Here is a 23,488-nt window from a genome sequence, read left to right on the forward strand (position 1 = left end):
GAATAAAACTAACGGCAAAAGAAACTACAATAAAAGAAGATAACTATACGGTTCTACTAAAAGAAATAAAAATGAAACTAGAAAAATGGAATAAACTGCCTATTTCACTCATAGGCAGAATATCAACAATTAAGATGTCCATCTTACCCAAAATATTATACCTATTCAGAACGATCCCAATTATACTAAGAAAAAGCTTCTTCCAAAAATTGAACAGAATGAGTACAAAATTTGTCTGGGCTGGGAAAAAACCTAGAATCAGAATTCAATATTTACAAGATAATATTAAACAGGGAGGATTTGGGCTACCTGATTTTGAAACATACTACAACGCATCGATTATGGACTGGCTGAGAGAATGGTTTAAATGAGAAAACAAAAGATTATTAATACTAGAAGGACACGATATGAGAATTGGGTGGCATGCTATCTTATGGGAGAATAAAGAAAAAACACATAGTTACTTCAGACAGCACATAATTAGGAATTCACTATACACAACCTGGAAAAAAAATCAAAAAAATGTATTATCACCAAATTCCAAAATGGTATTCTAGCTTAGAGGCGATGGTATACCCAAATTCGAGAGAGCTAAACAAAATGCTAAATTATTACCAAACATTAGAAAAAAACGGGGAATTAAAAACAAGGGAACAATTAGAAGAAATTGGAATAAAAATTGATTGGTGGACATACAATGTAATTAAATCAAAATATCAAGAAGGGAAAAGAAAAGAGATACAAATAAAAGAGATAGAATTAGATAAGATAATCTTAGACCAAGATAAGAAAATGATTTCCAAAATATATAGATATATGTTACACTACAAAATGGAGGACTATATCGTTAAAAATAACATACACAGTTGGGGCAGAAATTTTGGTTATAGTATAAATTTAGACAAATAGGAAACAATTTGGACCAAAAACTATAAATTAACGAGGTCAACAGCTTTTAGGGAAAATATATATAAAATGTACTACCGGTGGCACCTCCCACCGGCAAGACTAGCACAAATGTACAAAGGAATAAATCCGAAATGCTGGAGATGTAAAAAAATGGGGACCTATTACCACATTTGGTGGACCTGCCCAAAAATTAAAAAAATTTGGACTAAAATGCAGAATTGGATAGAAGAGATATTACAAATGAAAATAAACAAAAAACCCGAAGCCTTTCTCCTTGGAATTATAGACCAAAAAATAGATAAAAACAAACATTATTTACTAATACATATATTGACAGCAATTAGAATAGCAATAGCCCAACAATGGAAGCAACCCGAACCCCCAGATGACGATTTGATAATAAAAAAAAGTTTAGACTGTGCTGAATCAGATGCACTAACAATTAAATTAAAAAACAAAGAAGACTCCGAACATAATAAAACCTGGAAATACCTTTATAATTGGTTTAAGAGAAGAAATAAAACTCAAAAGAAAACACAAGACTAACAATACTTTATATCCTTTTTATTACGTAGGGAAAATTATAAAAGATATATACACAAAAAACTTTTTTATAAAGAAAGATTTGTATGATCTTAAAGAAATTAAACACGAATGAAAGAAGGCGGATAAGAAAAAAATAAATGATTTAAAGAATAGTGACAACCTACAAGAGAAAATGGTAAATACTGAGGTTACAACACGCTTCACCAGAAAATTATTTAAAATAAAAAATCATCCATAACTTACCTCCTAAAGGGAATATAAGTACAAATACTATATAATTTAAACGAATAGATATTGCTAACAATGTACTTAAATAAGTAACTACATTTTAAGAATTCTTTCTGTTTGTTTGTTTTTTGTTTTTTTTGTTTGTCTGTTATGTGTTGATTTGGCTTTGTATCAATATATGATGTAAAACATTTATCTTGTGTAAATGTGTATACTGTATATGTAATAAAAAACTTTTAAAAAAATATTTTCTTTGAAATTCCTTATTTATTCAGTAACATAGGCACACTTTGCAGAAGACTGAGGAGGCTCCATTCTGAAGTCTCAGGAATTTCAAAGGCAGTTTATACAATGAGTGGTGATCCATTGAGTAACACATACAGTACTCAAAAGTGAGAAATTCCTTTTTGCAGGTCAGTAAATTCTCTCATACTACAGTTTCTATACTACAGCTCCTTTGATCTTCCCCTTCACCTCTCAAAGGTACTTTAGTTTTCAAAAACAAACCAAAAAGCCAAGCAAGGGTACACCATTTTTGTTTTAGTGCTCAGATGATTTTCTTTCAGTGTTGAGATTTCAGATTTTATCATTGGAAAAGACTCCTCCGCACAGTTTACTTTCCAAATTCAGTATGCAGGTGAAAGTATCAAGGACAAAATGGGAGGAGACCCCTCCCCCCAAGAGAGGAAGATATGTAGCATTGTCAAAAGGAGTGTAATTAATCACATATTAAACTCTTTTGAAGAGCCAACCTACAACTCCTGTTCCATTGTCTGAACAAAACAGCTATTGAATTCAACTGGGTAAGTTTTGGGAAGAAATGTGTATCTTTGCAAATAAAACGCTGATAAAGTCTTATTATCTTGACAGACTGAAACAAGAATTATCACTGGGTGATGAAGATAACAACATCCCATCCTTGTTTCCACAGTAATCCTAACATTCACCAAGGTCGATGTTTGATAGACATCAAAGCTCCTCTTTTCTGTCTCAAATCAGAACTGCCTGAAGCAAACTTGGTTTGCAAAGATGGCGAGACGGAAAAGTAAACTATTTATTTTTAGCTGTTCTCAATTGAAGGCAAGCATCTTCACCTTTCCGCACAGGGTCACCCCAAGTCGCCTCCTCCCGCCTGCAGAGTACACTTCCCCTCGCTACCTAGAAGAAAAGCACAACACAAGTATAAAATGGAAGCGTCGACATCGACCCTCCTGCGTTTCGAGAGGCCAACTGTAAAATACTTTTTCAAAAAGGTGGAAATAACCTGGATATTATAAAATATGCTCACAGGTTACCTACTTGAATCAAATCAGCCAGCTCACTATTGCCCTGTACTGGCGAGGCATCGTCAACTTGCACTGTCCAGCCGGGCTGCTAGGGTGGAAGGGTGATGTGTGCTCGCCCCCGTGGCTCTGAGTGCTAGCGGAGCCCAGCGCGATTATGCTACTGCACCTGGGCCACGGGCGCAGCTGCGTGTCTGCCCGATTTCGCTATCTGCCCAGGTGCAGTAGCATAATTGCGCTGGATTCCGCTAGCACACAGAGCCACGGGGGCGAGCACTCGTCGCCGTTCTACCTTAGCAGCCCACCTTTGTTGTCCGGGCTTGTGAGGGATAAGCGGGCGACATTCATAGTCCCCCAGTGGTGGGAAACCGGCCGGAGGAGAGCCAAGTCAACACACCATGAAGTCAGTCCTGGCTTATCTTTCCCATGGTGACGGTTTACCTTTCTGCACCTTTGCGTGCTCCCAAAAGAAGCCTTCCCGGCCATCATCCGTTGAACATCGGAGAGTCCCAGCCCTGGTGCCGATCGCAGATCTTCTTGTCCTTCTGGGCCAGGGATCCAATATAGCCTCCTGCTGGCTCAGCTTCGGAAGCGCAATGATATTCGAAAGGAGGCGACTCGCAAGGAAAGCCAATTGCACATGCACCCCCCCACACACACACACTTTGCGGAAGGATGCCTAATGGAAGTGGGAGAGGCTTCAAAGACAATATAAAACAGTGACAGAAAAGGGGAACCAGAGTTCAGACTAACAAGCAGCGTCAACAAATAGGTTTGCCCCATTTCTGCACATGCAGTATGTTTACGGAGCAAGGGGGTGCTGTTTTAATGATAATAAACAAGGTGAGGAGGAGGAGGCTGAAAAAACAGCGAGTATAATTGTAACCTGCCAATTGATATTAAATGATTTCCAAGGCTGCTATTTAATTGCACTGATAAAAAAATTCTGAAATGTTACTCATAAATAGGAAAACAGATGCATAATGCATCTGTTGGAACAGGTTGCTTCTGTTTTGCGGTTTCATATATTTTGGATCACTGGAGATTCAGGCAGAAAGATCCATATGAAATTGGAGCATTGCTGATTGTCTGGTTTACATTTTGTACTGTTTCATATTTTTGCATAACATGCTCTAATAAACCATAATTGAGTTGATTCACATTATTTGCTAAATCATAAGCCACAGTATATGTTAATTTAAAATTAAACAAGTCAAGCTCAACTCAGTGGAGAATATATATATATATATATATATATATATATATATATATATGTATATGTATATGTATATGTATATGTATATGTATATGTATATGTATATGTATATGTATATGTATATGTATATGTATATGTATATGTATATGTATATGTATATGTATATGTATATATATATGGTTAAGTGTTATTATTTATTTTGGTAATAAAATGTCTGAAAGTTCAGAGAGCACCAAGGAAACTGCAGTACAACTCTGAACTATAAATATTCTCTTCTATCAGTTATATAAGTGTGTTAGAAATCTATATATGCTTGCATAATATTTGCATCAGATAAATCAATATAGAACAGCAGCTGTTTACCATCATAACAATATATTTTAGTTTTTTCTTTTTTGTTGTATTTGTCACATTTTTAAAAAATACATGTAATTACACATATGTAATATATATTTGATAAAATGTATTTTATCAAATATATATTTGATAAAATATATATTTCATGATTGTTTTGTGTCTATGGAGGTTCTCAGTCATCCAGGTAATGGTTGTCCCGAAGCTGCTTTTTTCAAAGGACAAGTGGATTTCTGATTTTTCTTTGAAGACATTTCACTTCTCATCCAAGAAGCTTCTTCAGCTCTGACTGGATGGTGGGGAATGGAAGGATTTATACTCTTTGCAGAGAGCTGGTCATTTGAATTCTTTTAGCAGGTCGTTAAGGTCAGGCTTATCTGTGTCATCAGGGCAAGACGAAAAAGAAAAATAATGTAAATACATCAAGGAAGCCCTCAGAACATGTGGCTATCCCAAGTGGACCTTCAGCAAATCTCAAGAAAAGACCCTTCAGATGTTCCTCTGTAACAGACAATGATGAGAACAATAAACAAAGCAACATTGTCATTCCGTAGGTTGCAGGCATATGGAAAAAGCTCAGGAGGATCTTCAGCCAACATAAGCCAGTTTTTTGTAATAGTGGAAGAACTAAGCTAGAAATCAGGAGACTAAGTTCTAGTCCCACCATAGGTACAAAGCCAGCTGGATGACCTTCGCCAGTCATACTCTCTCAATTCTAGGGAGATAGCAATGGGCTCAAAATTTTGCCAAGTAAACTGCATGGATTAGTCCAGTCAGCCAACAATGAGTCAACAATGTTCAAAGGCGTGTGTGCACGCACACACACACACACAAGGAATTTGTAAGCTAATTTGTAAGCTTAATTTGTAAGCTTCTCAAGTAAAGAAAATATACTGCTCAAAAAAATAAAAGGAACACTCAAATAACACATCCTAGATTTGAATGAATGAAATGTTCTCATTGAATACTTTGTTCTGTATAAAGTTGAATGTGCACAATAGCATGTGAAATTGATTGTCAATCAGTGTTGTTTTCTAAGTGGAAAGTTTGATTTCACAGAAATTTGATTTACTTGGAGTTATATTGTGTTGTTTAAGTGTTCCCTTTATTTTTTTTTAGCAGTGTATATATCTGTGATGGCAAACCTATGGCACGCATGCCACCTATGGAGATATATCGGAGGACATGCAACACTTTGCCAGGTTTCAGCTCCAGCACACATGTGCTCTGGCCAGTTGATTTTTGGCCATGAAAAAGGCCTTTCATCCTCCAGACCCTTCAGGGATGCCTGCCTGAAGCTCTGGAGGCAAAAAATATTGCCCAATGAACAAACCGGAAGTTTACAAAAAGGCACTTCTGGTTTGTCGTTGTTAGCATCCTTAGCAACTGGGATTGGCAGTGCGCTGGGCACAGAGATTTCGGCCCCTGCTCCTAATCAGCCTTTTCATTCCAAGATAGCTGCTGTTGCAGCTTCAGTCGCCACACAGCCATAGAGTGGCTGCCAGGCAGAAGGGGTGCAGGGGCTGAAGCTGCAGCAACGGCTATCTTGAGCACAGAAAACTGGGTCAGAAGCAGCGGCCGAAACCTCTGCGTCCCGCATGCTGCCAATCCCAATGGAATCGACCATGATATCAAGCAAGTTGCCCACAGCAGCCACACTATGACTGTTAGCGGTGGTAAGGGGGCACAAGCCAGATGGGCAGCAGCTTGCTTGGCGCTGTGGCCATTTCTACCGGGATTGGCAGCATGCAGGTCACAGAGGTTTCAACCCAGCTCTCTGTGCTCAAGATAGCTGCTATTGCAGCTTCAGCTCCTGCGTGCTGCCGAGGAGTGCCCTGCTCCTGCGCCCCTTCTGCCCGGGTTCGGGGGGTGCTGGGAAGCCCCCCAGGCCGGCTGCGACCTTTTAAAACACCCGCGCCGCTTCACAGCTGTCTCCCGAAGCCGAATGCGGAAGTTCGGCTTTAGCGTTCGGCTTCAGGAGACAGCTGCGAAGCGGTGCGGGTGTTTTAAAAGGTCGCAGCCGGCCTGGGGGGCTTGCCAGCACCCCCCGAACCCGGGGGGGTGCTGGCAAGCCCCCCAGGCCGGCTGTCACCTTTTAAAACAGCCGCGCGGCTTCCCAGCAGTCGCCGAAAGCCGTTTTTTTGCGGGGGGTTTTTTGGTTGCACGGATTAATTGACTTTACATTGTTTCCTATGGGAAACAATGTTTCGTCTTACGAACCTTTCGTCTTACGAACCTCCTCCTTGCACCAATTAAGTTCGTATCATGAGGTATTACTGTACTACAATAGCTAAAAACCCTTGTTATAAAAGCCAATCATACATACAAACATACCATGCATAAATTGTAGAATCCTAGGGGGAAAGATTATCTTAATTCCCCCATGCCTGACGGCAGAGGTGGGTTTTGAGGAGCTTATGAAAGGCAAGGAGGGTGGGGGCTATTCTAATCTCTGGGGGGAATTGGTTCCAGAGGGCCGGGGCTGCCACAGAGAAGGCTCTTCCCCTGGGCCCTGCCAACCGACATTGTTTAGTTGACGGGACCCGGAGATTTTTGAGCATTTCCTGCTTCCTTTCACAGACAAGCTTTATTGGGATGGTGACTTCATTTTTAAGCAGGATTTGGCACCTGCCCACATTGCCAAAAGCACCAAAACCTGGCTCAAAGACTGTGGGATTACTGTGCTTGATTGGCCAGCAAACTCGCCTGACCTGAATCTATGGGGCATTGCCAAGAGAAAGATGAGATACATAAGACCACACAATGCAGAAGAGCTGAAGGCTGATGTTGAAGCATCCTGGTCTTCCATAACACCTCAGCAGTGCCACAGGTTGATAACTTCCATGCCAAGCCGCATTGAGGCAGGAATTGCTGCAAAAGGGGCTTACAGCAAGTACTGAGTACATATGCTTGAACTATCTTGCCTTGCATGTAATGTCTCACTCATATATTACATTTCACCTTTTAAGTTGCATTATTGAAATAAATGAACTTTTGCACAATACAATGATACCTCGTCTTACGAATGCCTCTTCATACAAACTTTTCGTGATAAGAACCCAGGGTTTAAGATTTGTTTGCCTTGTCTTAAGAACCATTTTTACCTTACAAACCCAAGCCCAGGTGTGTGGGTTCTCTTACTACGTTTGTGCTCTATTTCTCCGGCCCAGGGATTTCCCCTTCCTTGTGACTGCCACTACCGGGGTTTCCCATTTGCTTGCCGCCCCCGCCGGGATTCCCTGCTTCCTTTTGCTTGCCCCGGCAGTCTCGAGGCAGGGAATCCTGGCCGTGGGAAGGACCCGCTCTTTGGCCTCTGACAAGGCTCCCTGGCTCTCGCACCGTGCCGGCAGTTGCTGCCGAAATAAAGGACAAAAAAAGGTTTCCTTCACTCAGTGGCATCTCAGCTGGTCCCTCCAGTCCAGACCCCGCTGTATCTTGGGCAGGCAGTGGCAGCTGGTGCAGCCCGACAGAAATCAAATGCCAAAGCCATCTGGAGTGGGCGGTCTTCAGGAGGGGGGACGCTTGAGGGGGGATGCTTGAAACCATTCTTACAGAGATGCCACCAGGAAGAAGGAAGAAGAGTTGGTCCCGAATCTTCATGTGCGCTGCAGCAGGGCAGCTCTGCCAGCCGGGCTACTGCTCCTCCCCCTGGAGCTTCCAACATGGCAGGAGAGCAAGTGAGCAAGTGAGTGAGCGAGAGAGGCCAGCTGCGGTGTGCTTGCAGAAGAGTGAGAGAGAGAAACGAGCCTTCTCCAGTGGTTGTTGGGAGCTCCGGTGGGAGGAGCAGTAGCCTGGCCGGGCAGAGCTGCCCCACTGCAGCACGCACGAAAATTTGGGACCAACTCCTCTTCCTTCGGGCAGCCGATAAAGGCTCATTTCTCTCTTACGCGCATTCTCCTGCCCGCTACAAGGCCACGTGGCTCATCTCCCTCACTAACTCACTTGCTCCCCTGCTGGCTACAAAGACAGGGAAGTATGGTGTCAGGACTTTCTCCCTGCGGTGTTATTGTAGCAGGCAGGAGAGTGAGAGAGAGAGAGAAATGAACATTAAGGCTTTTTTTAAAAAGTGGGGAGAAAAGCACCTCCACCATTTTCCCTTTTTCCCCTCTGGGGCAGGACACCGGGCACAAACTTCCAGCACTCCCCAGCTGGCCACATGCCTCGATTCCCCCTCCCCCGACAGAGCCTTTAATGCAGTTTCTGGAGGTGGGGGTGATGGTGGTGGGAGTAAAGATTGACCCCCCCTCCAGCCTTGCTTCTACTCCCCCCAAAGACAGCTCAGCACATCCAAGCGACGGGTTCAAGTCAAGCGGAGGGCGAAGCTAACCTACCAGCTCCATCGCGCCGGACCTGCATATACTGTACCTTCATTTCTGGCTCTTCCTCTTGGTCTTCTTTTCCCCCCTCCCTGTTTAAGAAGCCTGATCCCCAGGAGCAGCTTATCCCATGCCGCAGGCTTCTTCAGGGTTCTGCTGTCACCAATTAGCCCAGGCTTGCAAACAGGCAAGCCGGCCCTTCTCCTCCTCTGCCTCCTCCCTTGCCCAACTTTCTCCCCACAGGTTCAGCTGACTCACAAAGTCAGCGCCGAAGCGTCCTCTCTTCCCTTCCCCTCTGCCAGGAAACGTTCTCTACCCATCTGCTTTTACAAAATAAGGATGATTAAGAAAGAGGATCGGGAAAACTTTTCCTCCCTTCTGCAAAGGAGGCACAAAAGTGATCGAGGCTTGTTTGTGACCGGAGGGAATGAAAGGGGAGGGGGGGTGTCTGTTTGGATATTTTCTGGAAGGGGGGGATGACGAACGGAGGATGCACAGGCTAAATTCTCCTCTTCCCCTCCCTAACTCCCCTTTCCCCATACCAACAACTACATCACATCCAAATGACGGATGATGATTAAGGAAAGGGAGGGAGGAGTTTGCAAGCAAGCTTTTTTTACATTGATGGGGGGAGAGCGGTGGCTCTTAAGATCTCACTCCCTGTCTCTGAGTCACTCTGGAGTACAGATCCCAGCCAGCTGGGGCAAGGGGGGGAGAGAAACTAGATTATGAATATGACTTCATTAATGATAGCCATTCCCTACTCTCTTCCTAAAACTCCCACCCTGCCTCTCGGCTCAGCTTGGCCACTTCGCTCCCATTCCAACGTTCCGTGCTAGATAAGAGAGAAGTGGGGGAAGCTCCTGACTGGATGAAGCTGAGCTCTCGGGCTCCCTGTCTGGAAGAGGAAATGGAGAGGTGGATTCGCTGCTGTGTGGAGCTTTAACCCGCTGCTCAAAAAAATGTGGCGGAGCGTGCAAGCCTGGTCAGAGTGCGTGAGCATGGGTGTCCTCTATTTTTTTCCTCTCTCTCTTCTGGACCGGCAAGGTGGGTGGGTGAGAAGGTAGCGGCTTCAGGCTCTACTGTCCATCCAGAAGCCGAAGATTCTGCCCTTTGGAGCCGCCACTGCCAGGACGGGATCCCCTCTCTGCCTCTATCCTCACTCCGTTAGCCTCCACTTTATCTTCCTGTCCTTGTAGCTGGCAGGAGAGCAAGTGAGTGAGCGAGAGAGACGACCTTTCTCTAGCTGCGCCTCAGGAGATCAAGGTCACCTGGTCTTGAACTCGGGACGCACCCCTCACCTCCAAAGGACAGCCAAGCAGGGCATTTCGGAACTGGTCCGGCTGTGGAGCAAGGTGCGACCTCCAAGCAGCAGCAGCAGCAGCAAAAGAAAAAGAGCCAGCCGCCGGATGAGCATGCAACTGCACAGCCCAAAACTGGAAAATGACAAGGACACCGCAGCTCATCTCTCTCACTCACTCACTTGCTCTCCTGCTGGCTACAAGGACAGGGAGATCAAGCAGAGACTAATGGAGTGGGGACACGGACAGCAAGGGGATCCCACCCAAGGTGGCCTTGGTGCAGCTCTTGAAGCAGGTGGGATGGGCACCTTTGGTGAGGGTGGGGGTGACCAGCAAGGCAGGCGGGAAGGTGGCAGCTCCGGGCTCTCCTGTCCAGCCCTTCCCCACACCCGGCTTTGGCCCCTTGCGGGCTTCTGGCAGAAGGGGGTGGCAGATGATGGATGACAGGGCTCCCACAGACACATTTTGGCAGTGAGATGGTCTTGCCCGCCACTTCCTCGGCTCGCCTCTGTCCCCACTCCATTCGCCTCCACTTCGTCACTTTTTTTTAAAAAAAAGCCTTAATGTTTTGGATTTTCCTAATGGGCTTGCATGCATTATTTGCTTTTACATTGATTCCTATGGAAAACATTGTTTCATCTTATGAACTTTTCTTCTTACAAACCTCATCCAAGAACAAATTGAGTTCGTAAGACAAGGTACCACTGTATTCTAACTTTTTGAGTTTCACCTGTAGAAACATTAAAAAAGAAAACTTCATCTGCCATTGTTATCACATTGTCAGAGAATCTAAGATAATATTCCCATATTCCAGTATTTCCATATTAACATATTTGGGAGAGGGGCATTTATTTAAATAAAATACACTGAAAAGTACTAATAATCAAACTGTTTTAATATTTTGAAAATAAGAAATTTATTTATATTATATGCTTTATGCAGCCCTTATTTACATACACTTTGTAGAACTCTATATCCTCTGCCTTTGAATCCAGAATATACTGCTACAGAACCATAAACAGACATGTATGAATGGCATTGGAAGGAACACACAATACCAACATTTTATTATATTTTATGATGTTCCAAAATGGTTAACATTAAAAAAAAATTAACACAATTCAGTCGAGTCTAGATTTAAGTTACGCTGGGTTTGGAAGGGCTGTTCTATTAAAATAATCAAAATTTAATTATTTCTTATTGTAAAGAATTAAAATATTGCCTTTCAGTGAAGTATTTTCTCATTAATTTGAACTGTTTCCTATTATATCATACTTTTCCTTCCTTAACTTTCAGCTAGAAAAAACTACATTCAAAAGTCATTGATAAGCATTATATGAAAAATTATAAAATATAAAAAAGGATTAAGAAGAACAGAAAAAGTATATAAAATACAAATAAAGGGAGGTAAAGCAGAATATGAATTGTCAATGGATACTAAGGGAAATAACATTTAAGAAGTCAATAAGTACTGTATTAATAGTTTTAGTAGTAAAATACTGCTAAGAAATATATTTACTAAATGCAAAACTAATGGCCTATTAGCTTATTAAAATACATTTCAGCAAAGCAATTACAGTATATCTCAGTAGATTTTATGAAGAATTGCTAAGTAGTGTTGGGCGAACCGAACTCACACAATTCGGGTCCGTATCGAATTTTGCGATGTTCGGTATGCCAGACCTGAACCCAAATTTTTAAAAAAATCCGTGCCGAAGTTTGGGATTCGGGTTCAAGGTTCCCTCAAACAACGCGAAACGCCGCCGCCCGGGAGGAGAGTGGGGAATCCCATCATGGCCTTCCCCACCTCCTTTTGCTTGCTGTGCTGCAAGCAAAAGGAACTGGGAAACCCCACGATGGAATTCTGGGGGTGGAGTTTTGATGTCACGTATACTTCTTCCTGATCTCCCTTTACTAGCTTAAAAGAAAGCCCAGAAACATAGCTAATTATATAGCATAATTGTTAGTTCTCTTGACTTTGAATCTGCCGATCGGGGTTCAAATCCCAGTGGAATCACCTTTTTTTAAAAAAAATAATAATATTTATTTATTTATTTATTTATTTATACTATTAGTATTAGTATTATTAGTAATATCATCATCACCACCATCATCATGCTTCTTTATATAATAAAAGGGGTTTGGGTCCTTTTAATCCCTTCTTAGTGGGAAAAAAAGAAAGCATTAAAAATACCCTCCAGCTCTTGGGGGGCAAAAGAGAACCTTCCCAGTGCGCCCATGGAAATAATTAAGAAATAATTATGATGATAATGATAACAAAAAAAAATTAAAAAAAAATTAAAAGGTGGTTCTACCAGGATTTGAACCCCGATCAACAGATTCAAAGTCAAGAGAGCTAACAATTACGCTATAGTTTCTGGGCTCTCTTTTAAGCTAGTAAAGGGAGGTACTTTCAGTCCTTTCCTTAATATTGATAAGCAAAGCTTATTGGGGCATTTTTCTCAGGCAAATGGGTTTGTGGTTTCTATTGTTTGCAAAATTGAAATTGGAGATGCAGAGGTTTCTCTATGATGGGATCATATAACTGCTGCTGCTGCTGCAAAAAAAATTAAATATACCATGCAGTAAAATATCCCCTACAAGCCTGGTTAGATTTTTTTAAAAATTAAAATTTCATTTTTAATTTCAAATTGAAAGAATAGCCTAAATGCAAAGCAGGTTACTTAGTTCTTCCAACTTCAGAGCGAGAGAGAAATTCCAGCACCGCATAAGAGTATCAATTCCCCCGCACACACTCCCCAGAATGGAAAAGTGAATTGCTTTTCTCTTTGATTCCATCTGGGAGGCTAAAGCTGGGGGCAGGAAAGGCTCAAGGGGGCGGATGGAGTGTTTTGTTTTGTTTTTAAATCCTGTGTAGGATGAAAATGCTTCACAATCCTGTCCCTTCATCCCACATGACCCAGTTGTTTAATGTTTGAAAGTACCCCCCTTTACTAGCTTAAAAGAGAGCCCAGAAACTGTAGAGTAATTGTTAGCTCTCTTGACTTTGAATCTGCTGATCAAGGTTCAAATCCCGGTGGAACCACCATTTTTATTAAAAAATAATTTTTATTTTTAAATGTATTATTATTATTATTATTATTATTATTATTATTATTATTATTATTATCAGCAGCAGCAGCAGCAGCAGCAGCAGCAGCAGCATTATTTATTAATTATTTCCATGGGCACATCGGGAAGGTTCCCTTTTGCCCCCCAAGAGCTGGAGGGTCTTTTTAATGCTTTCTTTTTTCCCCACTAAGAAGGGATTAAAAGGAACCAAACCCCTTTTATTATATAAAGAGGTATGATGATGGTGATGATGATGATGATAATAATAATAATAATAATAATAATAATAATAATAATAATGTGGGGTGCCTCAGGGGTCGGTCCTCTCCCCCTACTATTTAATATCTACATGAAACTGCTGGGTGAGATCATCCAAGGGCATGTGGTGAGGTATCATCAATATGCAGATGATACCCAGCTCTACATCTCCACCCCTTGTCCAGTCAGCGAAGCAGTGGAAGTGATGTTCCAGTGCCTGGAGGCTGTTGGGGTCTGAATGGGTGTCAACAGACTCAAACTCAACCCTGATAAGACGGAGTGGCTGTGGGCTTTGCCTCCCAAGGACAATCCCATCTGTCCGTCCATTACCCTGGGGGGGGGATCACTAACCCCCTCAGAGAGGGTCTGCAACTTGGGCGTCCTTCTCGATCCACAGCTCACATTAGAGAAACATCTTTCAGCTGTGGCGAGGGGGGCATTTGCCCAGGTTCTCCTGGTGCACCAGTTGCGGCCCTATTTGGACCGGGAGTCCCTGCTCACAGTCACTCATCACCTCAAGGCTCAACTACTGTAATGCTCTCTACATGGGGCTACCTTTGAAAAGTGTTCAGAAACTTCAGATTGTGCAGAATGCAGCTGCGAGAGCTATCATGGGCTTTCCTAAATATGCCCATGTCACACCAACACTCTGCAGTCTGCATTGGTTGCCGATCAGTTTCCGGTCACAATTCAAAGTGTTGGTTATGACCTATAAAGACCTTCGTGGCACCGGACCAGAATATCTCCGGGACCGCCTTCTGCCGCATGAATCCCAGCGACCAGTTAGGTCCCTCAGAGTCCCAATGTCGTTTGGCGGGACCCAGGGGAAGAGCCCTTTCTGTGGTGGCCCCGACCCTTTGGAACCAACTCCCCCCAGATATCAGAGTTGCTCCCACCCTCCTTGCCTTTTGTAAGCTCCTTAAAACCCACCTCTGTCGTCAGGCATGGGGGAATTGAGATTTCCCTCCCCCTAGGCTTATAAAATTTATGCATGGTATGTTAGTATGTATGATTGGTTTCTAAATTGGGGTTTTAAATTAACTTAAATATTAGATTTGTTTACATTGTATTATTGTTGCTGTTAGCCGCCCTGAGTCTGTGGAGAGGGGTGGCATACAAATCTGATTAATAAATAATAATAAATAAAATAAACAAGTTCACTTAATGATTGTGGCAAGAAAGGTGGCAAAGTGAGGCAGAACTCACTTAATAACTCTCTCTGAAATTTGCCCAGCTGGGTTTCAGATCTGGCATCAACCTCGACCCCAGGGAAGGGGGGAGGAGTGGCTATTATAGCCAGGGAGAGCCTTTGCCTGCGTAGACTCGTTGCCCCGGAGATTGCGGGTTGCGAGTCCCTCCTGGTGAAGTTGGACTTAGGGGTTCAGGTGGGCTTGTTTCTCATGTACCTGCCTCCCAGCTGCGTGGCACAAGCCCTGCCTGTGCTAATCGAGGAGGTAGCCGGGCTGGCAGTGGGGTTCCCTAGACTTATTGTCTTGGGGGACCTCAACCTGCCGTCGCTCGGTGAATCCTCTGGGGGGACATGCACCCGATATGGTATTCCTCTCTGAGCAACTGAGTAATGGTCTGAGACTAAGGGGCTTAGAAGTGTTGCCTCTGTCATGGTCAGACCATTTTCTACTGCGGCTTGACTTCCTGGCTCCAATCCTCCCCTGCAGGGAGGCGGAACCGATTAAGTTGTTCCGCCCCAGGCGCCTGATGGATCCAGATGGTTTTCAGAAGGCGCTTGGGGTTCTTCCAGATACACTTGTCCGCAGTTCGGCAGAATCTCTGGCTGAGGCCTGAACAAGGCTGCAGCGGAGGCCCTTGACCGAATTGCGCCGCTGCGACCTCTCCGTGGCGCTAGACCCCGTAGAGCCCCATGGTTCAACGAGGAGCTCCGGGAGTTGAAACGCCAGAAGAGACGTCTAGAGAAGCGATGGAGGAAGAGTAAGTCTGAATCCGATCGAACACTTGTAAGAACTCATATTAAGACTTACAAAGTGGCGCTCAAGGCGGCAAGATGCGCGTATCATGCTGCCTTGATTGCATCAGCAGAATCCCGCCCGGCCGCTCTGTTTAGGATGACCCGCTCCCTTCTTAATCAGGGGGGAGTTCGGGAGCCCTTACAGAGCAGTGCTGAGGACTTTAACACATTTTTTGCTGATAAAATCGCTCGGATCCGAGCTGACCTCGACTCCAATTGTAAAACAGAGTCGACTGACAACGAGTCAGTCGAGGTGACTGGGGCTAAACGTCTTTGTCCATCTGTCTGGGAGGAGTTTGACTTGGTGACACCTGATGAAGTGGACATGGCCATTGGAGCTGTGAGCTCCGCCACCTGTTTACTGGATCCGTGTCCCTCTTGGTTGGTTTCGGCCAGTCGAGAGGTGACACGGAGCTGGGCCCAGGAGATTGTCAACGCCTCCTTGGGGAGGGGGTCCTTTCCGGCCCTTTATAAGGAGGCACTTGTGCGCCCCCTCCTCAAGAAGCCTTCCCTGGACCCAGCCGTGCTTAATAACTACCGTCCAGTCTCCAACCTTCCCTTTATGGGGAAGGTTGTCGAGAAGGTGGTGGCGCTCTAACTCCAGCGGTCCTTGGAAGAAGCCGATTATCTAGGTCCTCAGCAGTCTGGATTCAGGCCCGGCTATAGCATGGAAACTGCTTTGGTCGCGTTGATGGATGATCTCTGGCGGGCCCGGGACAGGGGCTTGTCCTCTGTCCTGGTGCTTCTTGACCTCTCAGCGGCTTTCGATACCATCGACCATGGTATCCTTCTGCGCCGGCTGGAGGGCTTGGGAGTGAGAGGCACTGTCCTTCAGTGGTTCTCCTCCTACCTCTCCGGTCGGTCGCAGTCGGTGTTAGTGGGGGGTCAGAGGTCGACCTCTAGGTTTTTCCCTTGTGGGGTGCCTCAGGGGTTGGTCCTCTCCCCCCTGTTATTTAACATCTACATGAAACCACTGGGTGAGATCATCCAAGGGCCTGGGGTGAGGTATCATCAATATGCCGATGATACTCAGCTATACATCTCCACCCCATGTCCAGTCAGCGAAGCAGTGGAAGTGATGTGCCGGTGCCTGGAGGCTGTTGGGGCCTGGATGGTTGTCAACAAACTCAAACTCAACCCAGATAAGACGGAGTGGCTGTGGGTCTTGCCTCCCAAGGACAATTCCATCTGTCCGTCCATCACCCTGGGGGGAGAATCATTGACCCCCTCAGAGAGGGTTTGCAACTTGGGCGTCCTCCTCGATCCACAGCTCACATTAAAGAAACATCTTTCATCTGTGGCGGGGGGGCATTTGCCCAGGTTTGCCTGGTGCATCAGTTGCGACCCTATCTGGACCGGGAGTCACTGCTCACAGTCACTCATGCCCTCATCACCTCGAGACTCGACTACTGTAACGCTCTCTACATGGGGTTACCTTTCAAAAGTGTTCGGAAACTTCAGATCGTGCAGAATGCAGCTGCCCATGTCACACCAACACTCCGCAGTCTGCATTGGTTGCCGATCAGTTTCCGGTCACAATTCAAAGTGTTGGTTATGACCTATAAAGCCCTTCATGGCACCGGACCAGATTACCTCAGGGACTGCCTTCTGCCGCACAAATCCCAGCGGCCAGTTAGGTCCCACAGAGTGGGTCTTCTCCGGGTCCCGTCAACTAAACAATGCCGCTTGGCGGGACCCAGAAGAGCCTTCTCTGTGGCGGCCCCGACCCTCTGGAACCAACTCCCCCCAGAGATTAGAATTGCCCCCACCCTCCTTGCCTTTCATAAGCTACTTAAAACCCACCTCTGCCGCCAGGCATGGGGGAATTAAGACTTTTTTCTCCCCCTAGGCCGTTACAACTGTATACATGGTATGTTTGTATGTATGTTTGGTTTTTATATATTAAGGGGTTTTAATTTGCTTTTAGTATTGGATTTTATTGTATATTTTCATGATTGTTGTTAGCCGCCCCGAGTTTTCGGAGAGGGGCGGCATATAAATCCAATAAACTTGAACTTGAACTTGAGATAGAAACGTTGGCCTCCATTGGGGTCAGAACAGAAGTCGAGGATTTTATGTCTCACCAGTGCACTCTTTTACAAGCAGATCAGGAGTCCATTTTGAAGCTCCACAGAAAACAATTAGGGGAAAAGGCAGGCTGTCCTGGACTTACAACGGTTCATTTACTGACCATTCAAAGTTTCAACAGGCCTGGAAAAAGTGACTTATGCCCCTTTTTCACACTTACAACTTTCGCAACAGCCCCACGATCACGTGATCAAAACTTGGCCGCCGTTTCATATGATCATTGCTGTGTCTTGAGGTCACGTGACCCCCTTTTACAACTGTCTCACAAGCAAAGACAATAGGGGAGGGGGCGAAGAAGCTCAGACATACTTTTCCACCCACATCAAAAAAAATTAGAGGGAACATTGCTCTATTCTACTCTACTCTACATTTCTATTCTAGGAGACATGCAAAATACATATCTAAGTGTCTGAAGCATAAGTGTCTGTCCCGCTTTTGGATAATTTGTCCCATGGTGTTTGAAAAATGTCCTGCTTTTTCAAAGGTTCTCCTCCCCTGGGGCTGTGGCAGGAGCCTGGAAACAGAAGCCCAGAGGCAGCTGCGCAGCTCCTCTGCCCAAGGGAGGCTCAGGATGTGCCGGCTGCCTCAGCCTCTTAATCCAGGGGTGGCTTCAAGCAGGGGGACTGGTGAAGGGACATTTTGAGGCTGGCACTGAGCCCCCAAACAATGCGGGGGGCTCCTGCAGCTGCCTTCTTGCTCCACTCCCATCCTCCCACCCTTCCAAAGGGGTGCCAGGTGGGCTGCAGTGTCCTGGCTGATTCCATCCCTCTGGGCAGTGGTTGGTGAGAAGGATGCAGGGAAGCTCCAGAAAAATGGGGAGGGAGAAAGGAAAGCCCGAAGGCGGCAGGGATTTGGGGAATAACCAGAAAAGAACGAGCGGAGCCGAGCAGCAGTGCAAATGTGGGGAAAGCGGAGAGCTGTGATGGGGCTTGAAGGAGCCAGTGGAGGAGCAGCGAAGGCAGTGATAGATCACAAGGCCAGCCTGGCTTAGAGGTGGGAAAGGGAGAGAAGGCGGAAAAAGGAGGAAGCAGCCCTTTTGCTTGTTCTTCGGGCAGGAACTGAAGCACTTAACAGAAGCTTTAAAGGAAGTTGCAGTCCCAGCTGTGAAGGGGGGGGAGAGAAACAGAGACCTCAGATTCTGAGGCAAACACCATCTCAGACATGCCCCCCACCTTGGTCAAGGTCTGGGGCTGCCCCATTCTGTGGCAGACAGAACATAAGGGTTGCCAGGCAGTCTATGGGGAAGCGTGCGAGAGACCCTAAAGACTTGAGGAATCGTCTTTCTCTTTTCACCCACAATGATCCTAAGCTGGTCTGTTAGATACTAAACTGAAACATCAAAGTGGGAGGGAGAGAGATAGAGAGAGAAAGAGAGAGAAATAGAAAGGAGGGGGAGAAAGAGAGAGAGAAAGAGAGTGACAGGAAGGAAAGGAGGGAGAGAGAGAAAGAAAGAGAAATAGAAAGGGAGGGAGAAAGAGAGAAAAAAAAGAGGAAGAGAAAGAAAGAAAGAAAGAAAGAAAGAGAAAGAAAAAAAAGAAAGAGGGAGGGAGAGAAAAAAACAAAAATAGAGAGAAAGGGAGGGAGGAAGAGAGAGAGAGAAGAGAAATAGAAAGGGACGGGGGAAGAGAGAGGGGGAGGAGGAAGAGAGAAAGAAAGAGGGAAAAAGAGAGAGGAAGGAAGGAAGAGAAAGAAAAAGGGACGGGGAGAGAGAGAGAGAAAAAAGAAACCGGTTTTTTTGCTCCATATAGACCAAATTTTTAATCAAGAACCTCCCCCCCCCCCGGTCAATGGTGTTCCTCTTTACCAATGTGAAAAGCTGGTCACTTTACTGAAGCAGTGATTGCAAAATTTTATTTATATAGGCTCAATAGATTTATAATGAGTGAGGCATTGTAATTTAGCACCTTAGAGCATTTGTGTTATAGTTTTAGTGCTGCTTGTATACACTGTCTGTCCTTTGTTTTTCAATAACAATGTATTGAGATTGGCGATGTTGAGAGACAGTGATTGATCCAAAATCACTCAATGAGTTATTTGTTTGAATAAGGAATTAACTCTGGATCAGATTTTGTCATGCTGGGGGAATTGAAAGAGTCCCATCTTGCCATAAAATTTATTTTGTAATCTACAATATACTGCATTTTGGATAACATGCTAACATAAAACAATACAAATCCCTTTATGGTTTATGATTTAACACAATATATGAACTCAATATGTATTTGACAATATCAATATATCTTAAACGTTTTAAGAAGTCTTGCCATGGGATTAAAAAAGGATCAGTTAAAAACTGTATATTCTTCCTCTACAGTACATCAAACACATTCAAAACTGTTAGCAAAATTCCAATGAAATATTAATTTCCCATTAATTTTAATTAATTCAGCATGGCGAAATTAAATTTTGTAAATACATCTTCAAAAATTTTCTTTGTTGAATATGAAGTGTATGCCTCTTGGGTCAGCTTCTGAATTATCAATGCACATTTTATTTAGAGTTTCAGCCAAGGCTTCAGGTCCACATAGGAAAACACCAACCCTGGAACTGAAGATATAAAACGGAAAACAGATATTTAGGTTCAAAATACACTACATAATATAAGTAGGGATATTGAGCAGGAAATTGAACTGTCCTATAATCTGTATAGCTTTGTATTTATCAAATTTCTCATAAGGTAAGTTCACCCTTTAACACTGGTAGCAATATTCTCAGGTTGTGTCAGGTGCAAGGAACCAAAATGATACTGAAGCTGATCAGAACAGTAAGTTTATTGCTACTTGCCTGTTTATAAGAATTTCTCTAGACTCACTACTGAACAAGTAGGTAAGCACTTCAAGATTTGAGGGGGGAGTTCTGTTTTCCATTGCTTTTTCCCCTTTAATGATTTCAGACTAGACAGTCTCTTAACACCTTCCATTACCTCTAAAGAAGAAGATCTAATAAAGTCGGGGGAGGAGTGAAAAGAACGCCAAATTGTTATGTAACCACAAACTAAGTCCAATCCCCCTCGATTACCATTACTTTTATCTAACTACAATCAGGTGCTGAGCTTAGTAGAAAAGATTCCTGTGCAATGGCTTATAGCAATAAGTAAGTTAAATTGAACCTTAATGCATGCATTTGACCTTTCACACCTGACAACTTCAACTGCAGTTCTCCTGTGCGCTGCTTGGAGAGTCCAAGCATGGGTTAACATCTGTCTGTTTGCCAGGGGCTGAGTAAGAAATATCCAGCCCTGCCTCCAAGGCAGTTGTTTTACTCAGTCTAGCCTACAGAGAGGCAAAAAAATTATCTACTCAAAGAAACCTGAGCAAACACACAGAAATCAGTTTTGGATTCAACTTGTTGGCCTTCTGATCTATAATTGGAGTGGGTCAGTGCGAGGAAACTTCCTTGCCACCCAGCAGCTGGAGTTTTTGTGTGCTGGTTAGTTTTAAAACATCCTTCAACATCTTGAATCTCCAATGACCTAAGCTAGAGTTCTCTTTGTAGACTTCAGTTCAGCATTCAATACCATCGTACCGGACATTCTCTTAACCAAACTAAATCAGCTAGCGGTACCTGAACACACTTGTAAGTGGATCATAAGCTTCCTAACAGACAGGAAGCAGCAGGTGAAGCTAGGAAAAATCACATCAGATACATGTACAATTAGTGTGTACATTCACCACTCCTCTCTATACACTAATGACTGCATCTCAAACGATCCATCTGTTAAACTACTGAAGTTTGCAGATAATACAACAGTGATCGGACTCATTCGAGACAATGATGAATCCGCATATAGATGGGAAGTTGAACAACTATCCTTTGGTGTGACCAGAACAATCTAGAACTGAACACACTCAAAACCGTAGAAATGGTGGTAGACTTTAGGATAAACTTTTCCACCCTTCCACCTCTCACAATACTAGACAACACAGTATCAACAGTACAGACCTTCAAATTTCTAGGTTCTATCATATCTCAAGACCTAAACTGGTCACCTAACATCTAACACCTAATGTTCAGAGGCATCTGAGATACCTAGAAAAACAATTTGAAAAAGCATGTCAGCAGGCTGCAACTAGTAGACCTTTGTCTCCTGTGCAAGAGGAGTCCCTTCCTCATCAGGAGGGCTCCCCTGGAACAATTGATTCTACTCGAGATTTGTCCCCTGACATAGCTAATAAGCCTGCAGATTTGGAAGAAGCAGCTTCCAGACCTCTATCTCAGCCTTTTGGTGGCCAAGGAGCAACTGATTTGGTACCTCCATAGTCTGCTGCTAGGACGCCCCTAATTGCCATGCTTACCCCAACTGCAGCAAGGATCCAGGCTAGGCATCCCAGGAATTTTCACTTCCACAGGAGAATAGGAATCTTATTTCTTCAGCAATCTTGCAGGGGTTTACTGCAGAGTTACAACACAGAGGGGTTTCCCCTGCCTTGCAGGATTAGTCTGTCTGGCCGTCCTAGCAGGGCCATTGCTCAGCACATTCTTCCATTCATAGTGATCATTCAATCATAGAGAATGGATGCTTGCTGGACCAGAACCTCTTGAGGATGAAGGGCTTGTTCAAGACCAGACTACCTTTTCTGGGCAGTTTAAACCCACTTTGTTCAAATCTCTTCTATACAAGGCTACGTTGACTACTGACATGGGATTGTAAAATGTCTTGGTGGATCCAGAGTTGGGCCTTGCCCCAGCAGAAGATGTGTTTTCTGAGCAGGTTCTGGCAAAAGGTGTCCAAAGATGTTTGTGGATATTATTCAACATTAATGGAGTCAGCCTGCTTCACTCACTTCTCTCATTACTAATGACAAGTGGCTCTACAGCATGGGGTCAGAACTGGAAAATCTTCTTCAGTTTCCAGTGGTTGATACTCCAGTAGTCAATCTGGTCTTTTCTTTTGTGTTCCTTGCCAATTGCTTGGAGGGAATGAAGTTGGAAGATCGCAAGGTTGAGATAGCTTCTTGCAAGGTGCATTTGGCTTGTGCTTGGTCAATTAGGGCAGCCATGGCTACATCCATTTTTAGTAGGAACTCTATTTTATGGATCAGACAAATGCTGTCCAAAGTGTTGCCAGATGACAAGTACCTGCACCAAGACCTGAACAAGCCTTCTGGCAGCAGCAGAATTCTCTGCAAATGCAACCAGTGATGGGCTACCAAAATTTTTACTACCACACCATGGGCGTGGCTTATGCATTTTGTTTCAACATCTTTCAGTGCAAATTGGGTTCTCTGGGGTGGAGCTCCAAATTTTGCTACTGGAACTGTGTTCCTGACCATTCCCATAGGAGCCCATCATTGGATACAACCTTAATACAGCAAAATTTGTGTCTAGCGCTATGGCAGCCAATGGAACTTCCCACTGTTTCCTCTGGCTCTGCCATTGGCAGGCAGCCATGTGATCAAAATGGCACTTGGCTGCTGTTCCCTTTAACGGAGGCAGTCTCTTCGAAGAATCCCTGGATTCCATACTAGTTGAGAGATAAGAGGAAGGTGTTACCTTATGTGCATAGGCAAGCAGATCGTCATATGACTTCATACTTTAGACGGCAACCCTTTCACCAAGACTCCAGGCCTCCAAGTCCTTGGAGAGGGGTGGAATATGAATGAATGAATAAATAAATAAATAAATAAATAAAATAAACAAATAAATAAAAAGTTAGGAGGTAGGGACAGAGGCAAGCAATATTTCCAGGCAAGACAGCCATTTTGAGTGTCTGGCTCCTGGCCCTTTTGCAGGTCCAAGTGACTCGTGGTGTGACTCCCCCATTGTAAGTCAGCTGCATTGAAGTCTAGGCTTTTCTTCCATCCTGTTCCTGGTTCCCAAAAGTTCAGGTGGGGCGGGGCGGAGAGCTATTCTGAATCTAAAACAGCACAACATCCATTTGACATATAAAAAGTTCAAAATGCAATATCAAATCAATCCTGACAAAACATCAG

General features: G+C 44.1%; 2 protein-coding genes across 5 annotated transcripts in view; both read right to left on the bottom strand.

Moving 5' to 3' along the window:
- Nucleotides 1-3,547, bottom strand: part of SYTL5 (synaptotagmin like 5) — a 287,041-nt gene extending 283,494 nt beyond the window's left edge. The window contains exons 1-2 of one of the 4 annotated variants that reach the window (XM_070750580.1): nt 3,408-3,547; nt 2,778-2,841 (exon numbers count right to left, since the gene is read on the bottom strand). The gene's annotated coding sequence lies outside the window, so the exon portion shown is untranslated. Of the gene's footprint in view, nt 1-2,777; nt 2,842-2,978; nt 3,085-3,407 lie in introns of those variants that run through there. The other 3 variants (XM_070750581.1, XM_070750583.1, XM_070750584.1) reach the window with 3 other exon arrangements.
- Nucleotides 3,548-19,656: 16,109 nt separating this feature from the next.
- CYBB (cytochrome b-245 beta chain) overlaps nt 19,657-23,488 on the bottom strand; it is a 58,590-nt gene continuing 54,758 nt past the window's right edge. The window contains exon 13 of the mRNA XM_070750551.1: nt 19,657-20,102. Coding sequence (XP_070606652.1) covers nt 19,976-20,102 — 127 coding nt within the window. The 3' untranslated portion in view covers nt 19,657-19,975. The remainder of the gene's footprint in view (nt 20,103-23,488) is intronic.

Source organism: Erythrolamprus reginae, chromosome 4 (genome assembly GCF_031021105.1).
Source record: "Erythrolamprus reginae isolate rEryReg1 chromosome 4, rEryReg1.hap1, whole genome shotgun sequence".
NCBI classification, from domain to species: Eukaryota; Metazoa; Chordata; class Lepidosauria; order Squamata; family Dipsadidae; genus Erythrolamprus; species Erythrolamprus reginae.